The sequence below is a fragment of the Carica papaya genome, chromosome 7 (genome assembly GCF_054855325.1).
Source record: "Carica papaya isolate Zhongbai chromosome 7, ASM5485532v1, whole genome shotgun sequence".
Taxonomy (NCBI): Eukaryota; Viridiplantae; Streptophyta; class Magnoliopsida; order Brassicales; family Caricaceae; genus Carica; species Carica papaya.
This window is the reverse complement of record NC_142315.1, coordinates 5,844,082-5,862,155: the sequence shown is the minus strand read 5'-3', so window position 1 is coordinate 5,862,155 and position 18,074 is coordinate 5,844,082. Positions and strand designations below refer to the sequence as shown.

The 18,074-nt window shown below is 34.9% G+C and overlaps 3 protein-coding genes across 3 annotated transcripts; all 3 read left to right on the top strand.

Annotated features, from left to right (window-relative positions):
* The first annotated feature begins 86 nt into the window (after window positions 1–86).
* LOC110822054 (Mitochondrial substrate carrier family protein) lies at window positions 87–4,764 on the top strand. The gene is made up of 9 exons (XM_088207980.1): window positions 87–246; window positions 960–1,075; window positions 1,361–1,418; window positions 1,605–1,754; window positions 2,311–2,521; window positions 2,673–2,718; window positions 3,691–3,811; window positions 3,918–3,990; window positions 4,296–4,764. The coding sequence occupies exons 1-9, from the start codon at window positions 162–164 to the stop codon at window positions 4,519–4,521; spliced, it is 1,086 nt and encodes a 361-aa protein (XP_088064106.1). The 5' UTR covers window positions 87–161; the 3' UTR covers window positions 4,522–4,764.
* A 2,095-nt stretch (window positions 4,765–6,859) lies between these two features.
* LOC110822053 (putative protein phosphatase 2C 72) lies at window positions 6,860–8,921 on the top strand. Its single transcript, XM_022052058.2, has 5 exons — window positions 6,860–7,059; window positions 7,554–7,814; window positions 7,912–8,029; window positions 8,246–8,469; window positions 8,580–8,921. Exons 1-5 carry the CDS (start codon window positions 6,883–6,885, stop codon window positions 8,766–8,768), a joined length of 969 nt encoding a protein of 322 aa, XP_021907750.2. The 5' UTR covers window positions 6,860–6,882; the 3' UTR covers window positions 8,769–8,921.
* A 3,955-nt stretch (window positions 8,922–12,876) lies between these two features.
* Window positions 12,877–17,926, top strand: LOC110821986 (vacuolar-processing enzyme-like). The gene is made up of 9 exons (XM_088208674.1): window positions 12,877–13,143; window positions 14,409–14,573; window positions 14,658–14,814; window positions 15,748–15,833; window positions 15,972–16,171; window positions 16,389–16,437; window positions 16,675–16,884; window positions 17,086–17,292; window positions 17,407–17,926. Exons 1-9 carry the CDS (start codon window positions 12,934–12,936, stop codon window positions 17,587–17,589), a joined length of 1,467 nt encoding a protein of 488 aa, XP_088064800.1. The 5' UTR covers window positions 12,877–12,933; the 3' UTR covers window positions 17,590–17,926.
* Window positions 17,927–18,074: the final 148 nt, after the last annotated feature.

The following is an 18,074-nucleotide window of genomic DNA, read 5'->3' as shown; positions in this document are numbered from 1 at the left end:
CCACAAAAGATCTCATCGACGCTGACCGCTCTGTTGACCAACCCGCCAAAGCCAACAAAGGCCCAGCACGCTCTTTGTATATGTTTAAAACTGTGTATTACCACCCAGTTCTCTTTGTATATAAACCCTAGCGCAAAGGCAGGATAGGAGCACTACAGAGAATGGCGATTCGGAGCTCAAGTTCAAGGGACATGGAGCCTTCAACATCACATAGAACAAATACAGCTACTCACAATCAGTTCTTTGGTGAGTTCTTTTCCTTACTTTTCCCCTCTTTTTTTAAAAAAAAAACTAAATTAAGTATACAAGGGAAATTTAAGCTGTGGTGATCAGTTTGGAGTGATATAAACCTGTTTGGTTTGTGGAAAATGTAGGAAAATAATGGAGAGTTGGGAAATTTCAATTGAATGCTCCTAAAATTTAGCAAATGAAGAGAAGCGATAAACATGTAGCTCTGAGATGACTTATAGAGCGTCAAGGTTTATTTTCTTGTTGATTTGAAGTTAGTGCAATGTGAACTGATGATTGATTACCTCACTGTCTGGTCAAGTTCCTTGACTGCCTTGATTTGTATTAACCGAAACAAAAATTACCTTACTTCCGTTGAGAAGAAGGCCACTAAATTTCGTATAGATGTGTGTTTTATCCGATACTTTCTGATGATTTTTTGTAGTATACAGCGCCAGCTAGGTGTCTTGTGAATATACGTTTCTTCTTTTTTCCTCTCAAAACATGTAGTATGCCATGTATCCTGCCAATTTGCTGCTGTGGTGCTGCCAGTTTTTAAATAGTGTATAGCCTGAAGCTCCTGTTTTTTGTGTTGGTCCTGTTGGAAATTAAGACAGTGTTGGTATTGCTCCCTTTGTTTGATTTCTAGACCTGATTTTTGACATTCTTTAATTTTTTTTTTCCGTTGTGATCTTCTAAACGGTATACTTGATCAAATGACGTGGACGCAGTGTGGAGGGAGTTTTTATGGGGAGCTATTGCTGGAGCTTTCGGAGAAGGAATGATGCACCCGGTAGATACTATAAAGACACGAATTCAAAGTCAAGCTCTTATTTGTGGAACCCAGGTAAGGTCCATCAACTTCTAGTACATTTATAATTCGCTTTTTGTTTCATTTTGTGGAGAATATGTAATTGCTTCTTGTAGCTTATTCAGAAAATGCACCAATTTTCTTTTACCCAGTCTTAGTCCTCTAGCGTTAATTATAGGGATGATATTTTGGATGTCTTTGCTTATTGAAATTCGAGGAAGATTAGTGTCTAATCTCATTAAAGTCTTCCAAAAAGAATTTTTCTTGTCTTGTAATATCTCATTCTATTCACCTGTTGTTTATTCCCCTAACTTCTATCAGAGCCAAAAGAGCTTACTTCAGATGGTTAAGGCTGTACGGGCAGCTGATGGAGTAAGAGGTGTGTGATTATATGTTCAAATACTTTAGGAGCTCCAAATTTTGTATGCACTAAGTGGGTTATGTATTAGGGGTTTGCAACCATCAGAATTTCTTTATATCTAATTTCAAACTTTACTAGACTACCAGTTATCTTTTAAATATTATCCTGTGAATTATTTGTGTGTTTGGGCTGATAATTTTGTAGGCTTTTATAGGGGTATAACTCCTGGAGTTACTGGTTCCCTTGCCACTGGAGCTACATATTTTGGTTTTATAGAATCCACCAAGAAATGGATTGAAGAATCACATCCTGGACTTGGAGGCCACTGGGCACATTTTATTGCTGGAGCTGTTGGTATATGGCATTCTTAAAATCTGGACCTTTTGCTTACCTTAACATCCTTGTTATAAAAGAATCGGTTATGTATTCACACGTTGAGAACTTGGTTGGATTATGGACTGTGGTTATACTTTTTTGTTTGAAGTCACAACTGATGCACTTTTGTATGTAGACTTCATCACCTGTTTTCTACTGACATATACAAGTGAAGCTACTGAATTTACTTTCCTGGTCAATCATTTTTGTTTGATGCTCATAACCAGCACTTTTCTTTCTAATCATTGCCTTTGGTTTCAAAATGAAAAAAATCATTTGCTCGTTTTCATCTGCTTTTTATCTCTTATGCAATACTTTTATTTTCTTCTTGATCTTTTCTTTAGCCAGACACTAAAACTTGCTCTCCAATTACCTGTTACAATGATAATTGCTTGTATAGGCACATTGAGGAATACAATTTTTGTCTTTGATTTATAGTAATGTTATTAGAGCCTAAATTATCTATTGTAAAGAATAATAATTTGAATCTGTAGCAGTTTATATTTTATGTTTTCCTGTTCTTCATGCACTGTAGGTGATGCACTTGGTTCCTTCGTGTATGTTCCATGTGAGGTGATGAAGCAACGGATGCAAGTTCAAGGCACGAGAACCTCATGGAGCTCTGTTGTTATGAAGGACAACATCCCAATGAAACCTGGTGGGCTAATGTATGATTACTACACTGGAATGTTTCAAGCTGGCTGTTCAATCTGGAGAGAACAGGGGCTAAGAGGATTGTATGCTGGGTAAACATTGTTTCTTCTGATTTTGTGATCTTATGTCATATTTAGTGTTTGAATGGTTGCATTGGTAGCTGCCTTTTTAAGTTTGTGTAACATAAGGGTAATCTATGAAACATTGTAATCTTATCATGACATTGTCTGGTTGCTTTTGCAGGTACTGGTCTACACTGGCCAGGGATGTCCCCTTCGCTGGTTTTATGGTGTGTTATTTATTTTTGAGTCATAGTATAATACATTGATTCCTGTTTTATATAATTTTTTTTATGTTGTTCGACCACTCCTTTGTTCTCATGTTTCTTTTGTGGTTATTATTGCTGCATGTCTCTTTGTTATTACATTTTTGTATAAATTCTCTCTTTTATTTTTTTAATTGAATCAATATCTCCATAGATTTTTAAATGGTCCCAGTAACACCTCAATTGAGCTTAAAGTTATGCATTTAGATAGGTGAATGACTAGGTGAGAAAAGGATATTGTTGGGTTAATGATTGAAATAAATTCATACAAAAATTGATCCATAAAAGCTAATTCGAATGTAATGTTATTTTTTTAAAAAAAAATCAACTGTAATGTTATAGATCTATTATTATTTTTAAGAATGGTTGAATATATATTTTATTGAATATTACAACCCTATATATACAAGTTTTCTATAATAGAAAAGGAAATAGACCAAGAATTACATAGAGTATATTTTGCCATATTATCCTTTAACCTGATCACATACTCTCTTTAACATTCCTCCTCAAGTTAGGGAATAAATATTGTTCATCTCTAGCTTGCTAATAATAGTCTGAAATGTTTTTTCTAGTTGCTGTCGGTGATGAAGGCCAGCTGCTGAGGACTGGCAGTTGTTTAGGTGGCCAACTATGAAGACTGGAGCTCTTTAGGACCTTTCATATTTCAGAATAAAGGCTGAATAGGATTTATAAAAAAGTTTAGGGTTTTTTAACTGCGCATTCTAATGCAATCCTAGTTTTCTAAAGTAGAAAAGAAATAGACCATTAATTATGTGAGTGTATTTCACCCTAATGCCCTTTAAGCTAATTACTCTCTTTAACAATGATACTTGGGAAAACTCAATGGACTAATTGATTCAATTAAAGTATGACTCCTCCCCCTTATTGTTTGTTTCAAACTTTCAAGGTCTCACCTACCTCTGCATCCTGTAGGTCATGTTTTATGAAGGACTGAAAGATTTGACGGAGCATGGGAAGCAGCAGTGGATTCCCAACTCAGCTTATCGTGTTAATAGCACCATAGAAGGACTCGTATTAGGAGGATTAGCTGGTGGTATGTGCCTTTTGCTTCACTCAAGATTCTGTTTTTGTAAGTTTTTAATGGTTGTAAAGGTAGATTTCATCTGAGTGGTGGTTAATGGTTTTCTTGAACTGTAAAGGAATAAGTGCATACTTGACCACTCCCTTGGATGTTGTTAAAACAAGATTACAAGTGCAGGGATCATCCATAAGGTATAAATTTCTCTTACTGTTTAGGAAACTGCCGTCAAAATAAGCCTTATTTTACTACAAGTAACTCATGATCATTATTTTCCATGTGTTTCTTTGTTATTCTTGAGATACTCGCCGCTCTATCTTTGTCTTGCTCTGTTGCCGAACCAAATTTTTATCCACCCTTAAGTGTCAACCCAAGTGGACTTGTGGTTTGCATAATGTCTCTCTTGCTGATGCAGGCATCCACGCTATTCTTGCATGAGGCTATCTCTACCACTTCCATAAATCTAATTTTTTTTAAAAATATTACTGCTATGTCTTAGGTACAAGGGCTGGTTAGATACTATTTGTAAAATCTGGTTGGATGAAGGTGCCAAGGGATTTTTCAGAGGAAGCATTCCCAGGGTTACATGGTATATACCGGCCTCTGCTCTCACTTTCATGGCTGTTGAATTTCTAAGAGACCATTTTAACGAAGAGAAAAAGAAAGAAGAAGTAGCAAGTTTTTCAATAGAGAAAAAGGGAGCTTCTATACAGGAGGTTGTTTAGCAACGAGCTAACTTCGATAGGGAGACAACTGCTGTAGTACCACAACCAAATATCTCATGTCCGTAATCACAACCCTCGATTGATGAAGCTGGTCGTGGACACATAGAGAAACTGACAAAAGATGAGCTTAGGGTGATAAAGAGATGGAATTTTGTTTCGCCACTGGGAGTAAATAATAGAATTGTTCTGCACTTCTTTTTTTCTACATTGAAATAAAAGCTTTCACTGTTTACTTTGAGAAAATACTCTTTGGGGAAGAAGAGTCAGTGGTGTTTCTTCCTCCAGTTCTCTTTTTGTTGGAATACCATTTATTTTTGTTCCATATAATTTTACCTTAAATTTTATGTTAATTTAGTCTCTATATTTCTCATAGTAAAAAAAAAATATGCAGTACTTGTTACAGACTTGCAATAAGCCCAAAGTCTGCGTAAATATCCTAGTCATGCTGACGTAAATAATTAAACTATCTATATAAAACTAAAATTTTAAATAAAAAAAATTCAAATCTATTAAATAATTAATTTTTATTTATAATTAAGTCACGCTGATGTAAATAATTAAACTATCTATATAAAGCTAAAATTTTTAAAAAAATTCAAATATATTAAATAATTAATTTTTATTTATAATTAAGTCATGCTGACATAAGCGCATTTTAAGACATCTTCCCTATTTTCGTTTCCTTTTCGGATTCGGATTCGGATTCGGTTTCTATCATCGCTATAAAATTGCCGCCAAACCTCCCTCCTCTTCATCTGAAGCTTTCCCCATTGCAAAGTATCCAACAAAGAAGAAGAAAAGCAACCCTAAATGGCAACGAAGAAGCAACCCTCCGATTCTTTCTCACTTTTATGATGTGCTCTTTTCAATATTTTAATCCTCTCACTACAATTCTTTTGACACTTGAACATCGTAGATATATGCATCAAGTTAAATAAATATAAAGCCAGAGAAAGCGCTGGGACTTACTTGATATCCAGAACTCATCTGACAGCGTTCTTAGGTGGTTGGAGCAAACTTGCAAAACATTGTCGCATAAGGACTTTGCAGAAGTATTGTGCTACTTGTGTAGATTATGTTTTTAGAGGAATGAATTTGTGCGGACAAGACAATAATTTGCAGAGCACACTTCCATCTACTTAACGAATAAATTTTTTAAGTGAATGGGGAGACAAGGAAAATCAGATACAAAGAATACCACCAATACAAACAGAGACTCGTACAATATCCCGAGAATTTATAAGTATGGCAGATTCCAATTCTTTCTCACTTTTATTGTAACGGGTACAAACTGATCATTTTGTAGTTAAAAATTTAAAATTTATTATGTAGTTAAACATTATATTACATAAACCACCAATACGAACAGAGACTCGTACAATGTCCTGAGAACTTAAAGTATGGCAGATTCTGATTTTTTTCTCGTTTTTATTGTACCAGGTACAAATTGGTCATTTTGTAGTTAAAATTTTAAATTTTACTATGTAGCTAAACATTATATTACATAGACCACCATGTTTTAGAATTAATCTTGATCTAAAATTAAAAATAAAATATTAATTCATTTGAAGATATGTGTAGTAGGAAATTATGAGAAAATTTTAAAATAGAGAAGAAAATAAAAATAAAATATTTAAATTTACATACAATAACTTTTAATTTTTTTAATATAAATTATGTGCTTTTTGTGTTATATTAAATAAAAAAATAATAAAAATATAATTATAATGGTCATTATAAATAAAATTAATAAATTATTTTTTAAGATACACATAAGATTTGTTTATTTAAATTATTTTTTTTATTAATAACAAAATTTATTACATAAGATTTTTTTAAAAAAATTCAACACCCATTACCCTTATGCAAGTACTAATAATTTAAATATTATTAATTACTATATGTTAAGGCACCTGGCTCAAACATTCAACTCATATATAATATATACATATATAATATAATTTATTGTATTCTCTCCTATTCCCTCAAATATAGATACTGCAGATGATTGATAGGTCGGTCCTTACGATTACTTATAAAATTAACGTGAATAATAATTCAATTAACATATATATATATATATATACACACACACACACACACACAGACATATACATATACATATTAATTAATGCTAGAAGGGTACACTAACACGTCACATGCCCCTTTAAATGAATGTTGGGGTAATCTTAGTGAATAAACAACAATTTAAAAACGTTGAATTATTGGAGCAATTTGTGGCTTCAGATTACTTGGGAGCCACTTTAGGGTTATCTTATATAATATGGTTTTTATTTGGTCAACATACATTTCACTATATAATAAGCTGGTGGGTATATACAAAATTTCGTCATAGTAGAGATGGGAATCTGCATATCCGTTGGATCTTCAGAGATTCAGGTTGGGGAGGAGGTCCAAGAAAATGCAGTTTTTTTCCGGGAAAATTTTGTTGGTGGTAATGGTGAAGGAGAAAATGGTTCAGTTTGTTCTCAGCAAGGAAGCAAGGGAGTTAACCAAGATGCTGCACTTCTCTACCAGGTGATTTTCTATTCTCTTTTCTTCTACACAAGGGTAGTGCAAACTGCGGATTGTGCGTGTGTGTATATATATATGTATATATATAGTATAAACCATTACTATATCTTTTGAACTTTCAACGACCCATTTTGTGAACTGGGTGATCAGTAATCATGTCTTTAGTATGGTTTTATGAATGATTTAAACTTGTTTAGCTTAATGAATATCATTATAATATATATATATATTTTTTAATATGCCGCACGTATGTATCTAACTTGTCAATTATATAAATAACTGAGATTACCATATTTGAGAAATCAAAAGAGTTTTAATGTCTAGATGAGTTAATATCAATTCTAAAATGTTTATATCTAATTTTTAACAATCCTACTCTATTAATAACTTGAACCCATTTAGATCAAACCAAAGCACTGGAACTGAGTCTTAATAAGTTTTTCAGTTATATATACATATAATAATGTAATATATATATTATATTGTCGGATTGTTAGGGATATGGAATGGAAGATGGAGCTTTCTGTGGAGTTTTTGACGGTCATGGAGTGAGTGGAGACACAGTGAGCAAGATTGTGAGAAATCGTCTGCCATCCTCAATCATGAACCAAATTAACAGTGTCTCACCAAACAAGGATTTCCATAAATGGCAACAGGCTTGTATTACTGCCTTCAAATTAATGGAAAACGAGATTAAGCTTCAGAAAAACTTGGACTGTTCTTGCAGTGGAACCACAGCTACCATTGTAATCAGACAGGTTTGTTTTTAATTAATTAATTTATTTTTTATTTCAAATTTAGTTCAAGACACCATTGTTCGTCCTTATAATTTTCCTTTTTCCTAATTATTATCAGGATCGAGAACTTGTTATTGCTAATATCGGCGATTCAAGGGCGGTGTTAGGCGCAATACAAGAGAACGGAGAATTGGAACCGGTTCAGTTAACTACTGACTTTAAGCCTGGATTGCCTGGTAATTAAGACTCCTCCTCAGTTTTATATTAATCGATTTGCATATGTATAACTATTTTTATCTGTTTAAAAGTACAGACAACATTAACATTACACTGCTAAAGATGATAATAACATTAGAGCCACAAGTTTAATAACATAGGGTTTTAGTAACAGTTTATGAGTTCAGAGTTACCATTTTTTTTTCTCTCTTTTAAAAAGTTCATTTCATTTGTAGGCGAAATGGAGAGAATAAGAAAATGTAATGGAAGAGTGATGGCTAAGAAGGATGAAGAACACATTCAACGAGTGTGGCTACCTCATGAGGACTTGCCGGGTCTAGCCATGTCTCGATCTTTTGGTGATTTGCTACTTAAAAATCACGGCGTGATAGCGCTCCCTGAAGTTTCCCATCACCACCTTACAAATAAAGACCAATTTGTAGTTCTTGCAACAGATGGGGTAAGCCATGTTTTATACTTAACACATGGCATAACTACAGTACATAACATGTCTACACACACACACACACACATATATACATATACTTAATACCGTTCATTATTGTGAAGGTGTGGGATGTCCTTAGCAACAACGAAGTTGTTTCCATTGTATCGAAAGCAGCCGAAGAAAAGGTGGCAGCAAGGACGCTGGTCGAAGCAGCCACAACGGCATGGAAGAAAAAGTTTCCATCGTCCAAGATTGACGACATCAGTGTGGTTTGCCTATTCCTCAACAAAGCTCACAAACCTAATCCTTGATTTTCGACCATAAATCTGCATAAGTTCTAATTAAGAATTTCTTTACGATGATTAATTACCAATACAAAGTAAATGTTTATCGTAGTCTTCCTATCTTAGAAATAGAATTTATATTTATAAGTATTAGATTTGCCATATCTTTTAATTTTCGCAAATTTAAACTCTTTTATTTTTTCTTCTTTTTATTTTTTGTTTTAGGTTAGAACCATGCATGCAAGACGTAATTCTCGTAACAACTTATTTTACGTAATTATAAAATAAATCTCTATAATACCGACTAAAAAATGTTACTATAAAATAGTTTTCCGTTGGTATAGCTCTGAATGAGATTTACAAACTGTTAGGATTTTTATCGTGCTTTTACGATATATATATAAAATATGAATTCAATATCGATGTTCACAAAAAAATTTAGTTCATAAATAAAAATATACAAGAATTTTATAAATAATGACTTTCGTAATCTTACGAAAATATGAATATAAACCCAGAAAATAAGTAAGTATTATTAATTAAGTTATATTTTAAAATACCAAAGTATTGACTTCAGTTTCTAAGTATTAACTAAATGTTTGTAATTTCAGTAAATTCTTAACAATCGTATAATTCAACTTTTTAAAGAATTCATTGTAACGACCTCGGAAATTTAAATAAAATGTATGTATTAAAAATCTCAAATGCAAAAGCGTAATAAAAATTTTGATTAACATCCCTTATACAATAATCAAAGCGTACTCAAAACATGAAGGAACAACTAACTAAAAGAGATACTCGAAATAAAAACTATAAATATAACTATGAAGTCTTTAGGCGTCCCCTTCGCCGTCTTCCTACGGAACGGGCTCGGGAACAACGTCTTCCTGATCTAAAATGATTAAATAAAGAATGAGGTACACCAACCCAGTAAGGACATCACACTATCTCACCACCACGGAAGTAAAGGTGGGTAGAAAACAAAAATGACCAATTGAGCATAATTTATAACAAACTCGTTTATTAACATAAAAACCTTTACTGTCCACTTACCTCGGTGAGATCCATGAAAACAACATATGAAAATAATAACATTATCATCATCATGAAATCATATAAACTTTATAACATAACACTTATCACACATTTGCATTTCAATTATTAAACAACATATTTTCTTCTTTTACCAGTCTACTAGTATCCATGGGAATCCATAAGGGGTCCCCGCTACCCGTGAACCATTAACATTACAACCTGATTCCAGAGCCGTCCTCATACCCCGTCCGGTATGGGCGCCAAAACCATGAACCTCAATACCCCGTCCTGTATGAGGGTGAAACGTATCGTCCCCATACCCCGTCCGGTATGAGAGACCACGTTTCCGGTAGGGTTCCCTACGGACCCGGTCCGTCCACCATCTCCCAGGATATCTAGTCAGGCTGTAGACATTATCCATCTTGCCATTTTCTTTGATCTCAATCATCCAATCATATACAACATGTAAACCAGTAATTGACACCAAACAAGACAACACAGTATCGGGTTCACCATAATACAAACCATAATAAAAGAAACCATGATTCATGCATACGAGACCATAACATAATTACATCAAACATTATGCTGCATTTAATACTGAAAATTATATCAAGCAACAATAGACCAATACTGTATCAGACTCGGGCTATATTGGCAACGTTAATCAATTATACATCTATAAAGTCACAAAGTACAGTTTAATTATTTATTTAGCTTTAATACCGTGATAGGAAATAGGGTGAGGGGTCCTTACTTGTTTCGGGGTCTGAATTCGACTCTACAGTGCGCCTACAGGCTTTCCCTAATTTTCTTGAATTTTTTTCGGAAAACTGAAACGCACTACCGGTACCTGCACGTGTCCCAAAAAAATTCCAAATCAGACCTAAGGCCCCTTTCGGCCAATATCGAAATTCCGACACGGCGGCTCCGTCGTGCTTCAGCGTCGGCGCCGCTGCTTGCAGCAGCGATCCGCCTCGAGTTGGCCATTTTTGACCGAATTCGGCCACACTTGCATCGGTCCCTGCGATAAAACAACTCTAGGGCCCTCAAGGGGCTAAAAAATCACGAAAAACCGAGGCTTACCGGCGGCGGTGCCCTCGGGTGCGGCGGTTCTTCTACCTGAGTCGCGTTTTGATGTTTGGCTCCGATCAACATGTAGAGAAAAGAACGGTGATCACAATGGTATAAAATTTGCATTGAACGGAGGCCGGGAAGGGCCTCATCGGAGGCAAAAACAGAGGGGGGTCGCGGCGGCGCCGCTGGACTTCGGCTGGGTTTTCCGATCGTTTGGCCGATGGTTTAGCTCCGGTTTACCCATAGGCGGACTCAGCATCGAAAAACGAGATAGGGGGAGAAAATTTATCTCGATTGGCGGTTGAAAACTTCTCCCGTGCGGCGGAGGGTTGCGGCGGCCGGCTCCTCCGGCGTCTGGTTCTTCTTCTCCAGCGAGGCACTGGCGGCTAGGGTTTTGTGGTCAGGTGTGGGTGGGATTATTTATACTTTTTGCCTTTTAATCTCAACCGTCCATTAAGATTAAATATGGACCGTCCGATCGCGATTTAATTGGGATTAAATATGGACCGTCCATCGCTATGCAATCTGGGCCGTCCGTGCGCACGAGAACGGATCTGGACCGTCCGATCGCGCGCACGCGGATCGCCCACGTGGCCTATCCTGTGTCAACGTTTGCTTGCCACGCGGCGTGTCCTAGTTTGTCGGGGCTGCTGACCGGGCCGCTGACGTGGCTGCTGACGTGACACAATTTTTTTAAATTGCGTTTTGACCTCCGGTTTTTGATTTTCTTTCAAAAACACCCCCAGAATCCAAATTTTCACACTTTTTTCCTAAAATCAATTTCAATTAAATCCAAATAATATTTTTACCCAATTTTATCATTATTATTATTTTTATTTTTATTAAATTAAATTAAGTAAAATAAAAATTTAAAAACTTTAAATAAATAAAAATAAAAATAATGAGATAAAATAAGTAAAAAATACTTGGGTGTTACACTCATTATATAATTATCTTATCATGACTCATGATGAAAAATGTGAGCAGAATATTACAAATTATATTCGACAAACAACGATTTTTATTATTAGTAGAAGATCTCACAAGTTTAGATCGTATGTTAATCTCATAAGCCAAACAAGATACGCATAACTAAAACGAAAAGTCTAAAATATGATAATCAAATTTAATATTTCTTTATCTAATACACTACAATGAATAACAAAATACAAACAATTCATATTATTTTTTATTGACCACCCAGAAAATTTCTTACTACAATGAATTAAATTACTGTATTGGATTATAATTAACCCTAAAATTCATGAATTTTTTCTTTTTTTTTTTTTTTGGTGATTTATCCAAATTTTAAGTAGTTGAGATATGGGACAAAGATTTACAAGTATGAAGAAAACCAATAAGAAGATAATAATGGGTGGGGACAAAAACGGCGCCGTCCCGAAAAGAAAAAAAAGGCAAATAGCAGTCATGTTCATGAGGTGTAAAAGAAAACGACGAGTGAAGGTGGAGGAGCCAAGTTACCCATTTATTGAAAGTCATGATCAAATATCTTTTTATTTCGTTCTAATCCTAGATCTAATTATGGGTCTTCGGTATTGACTTTTGTTTTATATGCAATTATGTTAATAAAATATATTTTATTTTTTTTAAAAAAAATATTATATATAAATTTATTTTTAAAAAAATAATAAGAATATTTTAACTATAATTACAAAAATGATTAAAAAGACTAGCATTTTAAAAATAAAATTGACAAAATTTTTTAATTTGTTGAAGAAAACAAAATATGTACATTGAAGTTACCCTCATGAAGCGTGGGAGTTTTACTTAGTCGACTTTCCAACCAATCAATTCACGTCATCACCGTGATCGACGGCCTCGATTTCATCTCCGTCCCACCAACGGCTCTGATTACACAACATTTTCCATCGCAAAGTCTCAGTCGCTCTACATTGCCATTTCGGAAGTGGGCCCATCGACGTCTGATTAATTTACTTAATCATATTTAATATTTTAATGTACTTAAATAATCCACATTAAAGATCTATTTAATTGCTATGTATATGCCCACTCCATCACCTACCTTTCCTTCCCTCCCAATCACATCTTATCTCCAACAATGACGCACCTCTCAGCCGGCGTTTATGCCTTCCTTCTCCTATCGGTTTCCTCGATTGTCTCCGGCGGCAGAGAAATCGCTGATGACTTTCTCCGGTTGCCATCGGAAGCATCCAGATTCTTCCGTCCGGACAGTGGTGATGATTCAGTCGGGACACGATGGGCGGTCTTGATCGCTGGATCTAGCGGATTCTGGAACTACAGGCACCAGGTGATTAAATTGTTCAAAAATAGTAATGATCAATTCCTTGTTTCGTTTTTTATAATTAATGATCGTATATGGCTATACTGTTGACTCATGATTGTGGTTATGATGACGAGATCTATAATTAATGATTCTTTTGTCTCGGTGTTGAAGTAAATAACAAGGAAGAATTTGTTAATACTTTGCGTCGGAAAATGTTTGATTTTCGTTCTTTTTGTTTCATATGATTTTGTGGTGTTTCTTTCTTGTTCAAATTCAAATATCAGAAAGAGAAACGAAGAGTTTGCGTTGCCATTTTAATTCTTTTTATTATGTGGTCCAATGAAATTCTCCTTTGGGTTATCTTTGGCTAAACGTCAGTTAAATGTGCATTCTTATATTTTTCCTTTTCTTTGGTTTTCTAAATTTTCAACTTTTGATTTTTTATTTTTTAATTTTTACAATCATGTTATGTTACAGTAAAATCATGTAAAAGAAGTGAAAAATTTGCATGTAGCTATGAAATAAAAAAATTTGATATTGTTTTTTCAAATTTTTGTCTCTGTTTCATATTCAGATCAAACAGAGTTCATGATTATTAGCTGCACTAATCTTTCCCTCCTAATAGAGTACCAAAAATCTTATTTTTCTAACAGAAGATACAACTTATAAAGTATTTTGAAGAACAATGAAAAAAAAAAAAAAAAAAAAAAAGCAACACGTTTCTGTGAGGAAATATTTTTTTCTGCAAATTCATCGAAAGTTCGGTTTTCTCCCCTATTACTCATGTATTCTATGTTATCGTTTCAACGAAAGTGTTGAACTCCAAGTTGCATGTATAGATTTCTAATTTACTGACTGTAAAAGATACAGTTATTTTCAAGGAAAAATAGAAATATTTATTTCTTATTTATATTTCATAATTTCTATTATTATATATTTTACTAATTTTAAATGGATATGAAGATGGTCTTTAAACAAATTTATTAGATAAAAAATAAGAACCTAAAAAGTTAAGAATTACATGTCTATTTTTAACATCTCAAAATTACTTTCAACAATCTAACAAGCAGCATTTACCAAACCTGGGGATTGAAACAGGAGATTTGAAACCATTTTGACCCTGAACTAACAATAGGCCACTTTGATCTTCATTTGGCTTTTGTTGAACATTTTGATTCTCACCATATGACCATGTTAGAGCAGAGTATAGCCAAATTTATATTATTAAAATTGAGCGTTTTGTTTGATGTTGGTTCTCACCCTTTGCACTTTGTTAAATTAAATTTCAGGCTGATGTTTGCCATGCCTACCAACTGCTAAAAAATGGTGGGCTAAAAGATGAAAACATCATTGTTTTCATGTATGATGACATTGCGTTCAATGAGGAAAACCCTCGGCCTGGAATCATCATTAACAGCCCTCATGGTGACGATGTCTATAAAGGAGTTCCAAAAGTTTGCTTCCTTTCCTTTACTAATCTACTTCTTGAGATCTGCATATTTCTTTTCCTCTCACCTTTTTACTTGTTTTTTTGGTAGGATTACACCGGAGGAGACGTCAACGTTCACAATTTCTTAGCTGCTATACTTGGAAATAAAACTGCCATTACTGGGGGTTCTGGAAAGGTTGTAGATAGTGGTCCGGATGATCATATCTTCATATATTATTCAGATCATGGTGGTCCTGGGGTGCTTGGTTAGTAGCCATCTAATTTTCTTCTTTCCTCTTGTTGTTTATCTTTTTGCTGTTTTTGGGGTTGGGGTGGGGGGGGAGGGAGAGTATTAAGTTGGTTGTGTCATCTGTGTTAATTGGATGCACTTAATTTGGTTGGCAAGTCTCCAAAACTTCGGAGCTTGATATCTTAATTGTTTAGTGATGCATGTGCGTTCAATTAATTGTCGCAAACCAGTGTGTTCTGGATCAGGTGACAAGAGCCACTACAAGATTTAGAATATGGGTTCCTGTCTTTCGTATCCAAAAGTCAAATTCTGCTTCTTCCTTCGTTTTTTTGGCAACAAAATGAAATGCTATATACTTGACACTTCAGTGTCATGTGGGCTCCTCAGATACCAAGCTCAATCCATGAGATATTTAGAATAGCAAGTCCAAGCCTCTTAGGGTGTAGTATCAATGGATAGCTTTTTCTTCTTTATGAAGATCAATGAGAGATGTTCTGTTTATGGAATCTTCTTGTAACTCGAGATTTGAGAAGGTACTAGGTTTCTCAACTTTCTAATTGAACTTTGATAATTAACCGCAATATCCCTGCTGTACCTCGTGATGCTGAATCCTTATTTTGGGACAGCCTAACTGACATCCAAGATTCCAATCTGTTAACCAAGAGCCTTGTCTCAGATGGCACATCTCCTCCGCATAAAATCACGTAGGTGAAGCTTTATGGGTTATACACCTATTTTCCACAAGGACTGTATCCCTTGAGGAAGAAAAAAGAAAAAAGAAAGGTCCAATGAATCACCTGAACAACTGAAACTATTAGAATATGCTTGTAAATAGTCTGTCAGTTGCACCACAATTTTCTTTTTATGTTTGTTCTTTCAATTATTCTCGTTTCATGGTCAACTTATGTCTAGATGGCGAGATTAACAATTTTTATTCATGTTCTGCCAGGTATGCCTACCAGCCCTTTCCTCTTTGCAGATGAGTTGAATGATGCCTTGAAAAAGAAGCATGCTTCCGGAACCTACAAAAGCATGGTAAACTGTTTACTAAGCTTCCTGTTTCTGGATAGTTTTACATATTCTTCTGGTTTCATGTTTATGGTTGGTGAGGAAGGATGTTGTTCTTGTGTTTATTTCATGGCTTTCATTGAATAAATTTCTATAAAACTGTAGGTATTTTACCTGGAGGCTTGTGAATCTGGAAGTATCTTTGAGGGTCTTCTCCCTGAGGGTTTAAACATTTACGCAAGCACGGCTGCGAATGCAGTAGAGAGTAGTTGGGGAACCTATTGCCCCGGAGAGAATCCAAGTCCTCCCCCAGAATATGAAACCTGTTTGGGGGACTTGTATAGTATTGCTTGGATGGAGGACAGGTATGTGATGAGTCTATAATATGTTTATTTAGCCAAAGAGTATAAGCACATTTAGGGCGTGTCTTTTTTTTCTTTTTTGAGAAAAATAGACACTGATTAGTTTGATCCCTCTAGAGAAGTCAATTTTTTTTTTTTTCAAAATGGAAGCAACACATCATTTTGCTTAATTAGATACACATATTTCTCGAGTTCTCTAATTTTCTGGTGTTATGAACAGTGACATACACAATTTGAAAACGGAGACTCTTCATCAACAGTATGAATTGGTAAGAGCTTCTGAATTATGGCCTACTGGATTATTTTAGGGATATTGTCAAAGACTAAAACAATAATGTTCAGAACTGGAAATTGACATTTAGCAGGTTGTCTATATTAGTTGAAGACAAGCAACACTTTTATCTGATTGAAGATTCCAGCTTATAGGCTGTTATACATGCTTTCACTTTTATATGCCTTTCTTAATTGCGTGATTATAGTTTCATGACATTTGCTGATGTCGGCAGGTTAAAAGGAGGACTGCGAACGACAATTCTGCATATGGTTCTCATGTTATGCAGTATGGGGACGTAGGGCTTAGCAAGGACAATCTTTTTGTGTATATGGGCACTAATCCTGCAAATGAAAACTATACTTTTGTGGATGAAAATTCTCTTCGGCCGCGTTCAAAAGCTGTTAATCAGCGTGATGCTGATCTTGTCCACTTTTGGGAGAAGGTTTGTGCTCACAAATTTCAAACATCTAAAAGAAATAAATAAATGCTTTTGTTTTACAAAGAAAAATGGAAAAGAAAAAATGAATTTGGGAGGAACAAGATATAATGAGTTTTTATTTATGGAAGAGTCTTTGGCTTTAATTGTTTGCTTTTCACTTAGGTAGCGATGAATCCTCTAATATTGTCTTTGTGAAATTTGTAGTACCGCAAGGCACCTGAAAGATCTGTAAGGAAAGTAGAAGCTCAGAAACAGTTCCATGAGGCCATGTCTCACAGGATGCATATAGATAACAGCATTAATTTTATTGGAAAACTCTTATTTGGAATTGAAAGAGGGCCAGAAGTGTTGAATTCTATACGACCTGCAGGTCAACCTCTTGTTGATGATTGGGCTTGTCTGAAAACCCTGGTAATATAAACATATGTATAATTTTATGTATCTATTAATGCTGCCTGCTGAATCTGTCGTACACATTTTACTTTGTGGCCTCTCAGATTAACTCGTTGCTTTTTCTCCACGCAGGTGAGGACTTTTGAGAGGCATTGTGGATCCGTATCTCAGTACGGGATGAAACACATGCGCTCCATTGCCAATATATGCAGCGCTGGAATCCGAGTGGAGCAGATGGATGAGGCATCAGCTCAAGCATGTCCAAGTCCTCCTTCCGGTCCATGGAGTTCTCTTAAAAACGGTTTCAGTGCATGATTGAAGCAGAATAATATATACTGCAATATTTGTCTAGCTCCAGCCCTTTAGATTCTAACCGCGGAGCCCCCCTGTTGGTATTCTAATTTTAAGCGTGGTCGCTTCCACACTGTACATATCAATCAGAAGCACACCTCTACCCGAATGTTTTGTAATGACGGTCTAAATTTGACACGCAGCCTGCAAGTGTGCCAGTTTATGGTTACTGGGATTTCTACGTTAGTGCATATAATCAAAACCTCTTCTGTCATTTAAAACTTTGACAGACATAATAGACTCGGCGTGGTGTATGTACGTGCGTATATTACGATATATAGAATATTATTTTATAAAGACAGTATCTGAGTGTGCATGAGAAGAGAAGAGCTTCCAACTCGTGTGAAATGTATACGAAACTAAAAATCAATTTATAAAACACAAAAAAAAAAAAAGACAGGTTTAAACTAATAATTTTAATTTTTTTCAGTTAGAAAATTTAAAAAAAA

Bases quoted from the DNA above. Each gene is read 5' to 3' on its own strand.
- LOC110822053 (XM_022052058.2), top strand. From the start codon at position 6,883: ATGGGAATCTGCATATCCGTTGGATCTTCAGAGATTCAGGTTGGGGAG. The intron at 8,030-8,245 runs GTAATTAAGACT...TTTCATTTGTAG, and splicing joins CTTTAAGCCTGGATTGCCTG to GCGAAATGGAGAGAATAAGA. The intron at 8,470-8,579 runs GTAAGCCATGTT...ATTATTGTGAAG, and splicing joins TAGTTCTTGCAACAGATGGG to GTGTGGGATGTCCTTAGCAA.
- LOC110822054 (XM_088207980.1), top strand. From the start codon at position 162: ATGGCGATTCGGAGCTCAAGTTCAAGGGACATGGAGCCTTCAACATCA. The intron at 247-959 runs GTGAGTTCTTTT...ACGTGGACGCAG, and splicing joins TACTCACAATCAGTTCTTTG to TGTGGAGGGAGTTTTTATGG. The intron at 2,719-3,690 runs GTGTGTTATTTA...TGCATCCTGTAG, and splicing joins TCCCCTTCGCTGGTTTTATG to GTCATGTTTTATGAAGGACT.
- LOC110821986 (XM_088208674.1), top strand. From the start codon at position 12,934: ATGACGCACCTCTCAGCCGGCGTTTATGCCTTCCTTCTCCTATCGGTT. The intron at 15,834-15,971 runs GTAAACTGTTTA...ATAAAACTGTAG, and splicing joins CCGGAACCTACAAAAGCATG to GTATTTTACCTGGAGGCTTG. The intron at 16,172-16,388 runs GTATGTGATGAG...TGTTATGAACAG, and splicing joins ATTGCTTGGATGGAGGACAG to TGACATACACAATTTGAAAA.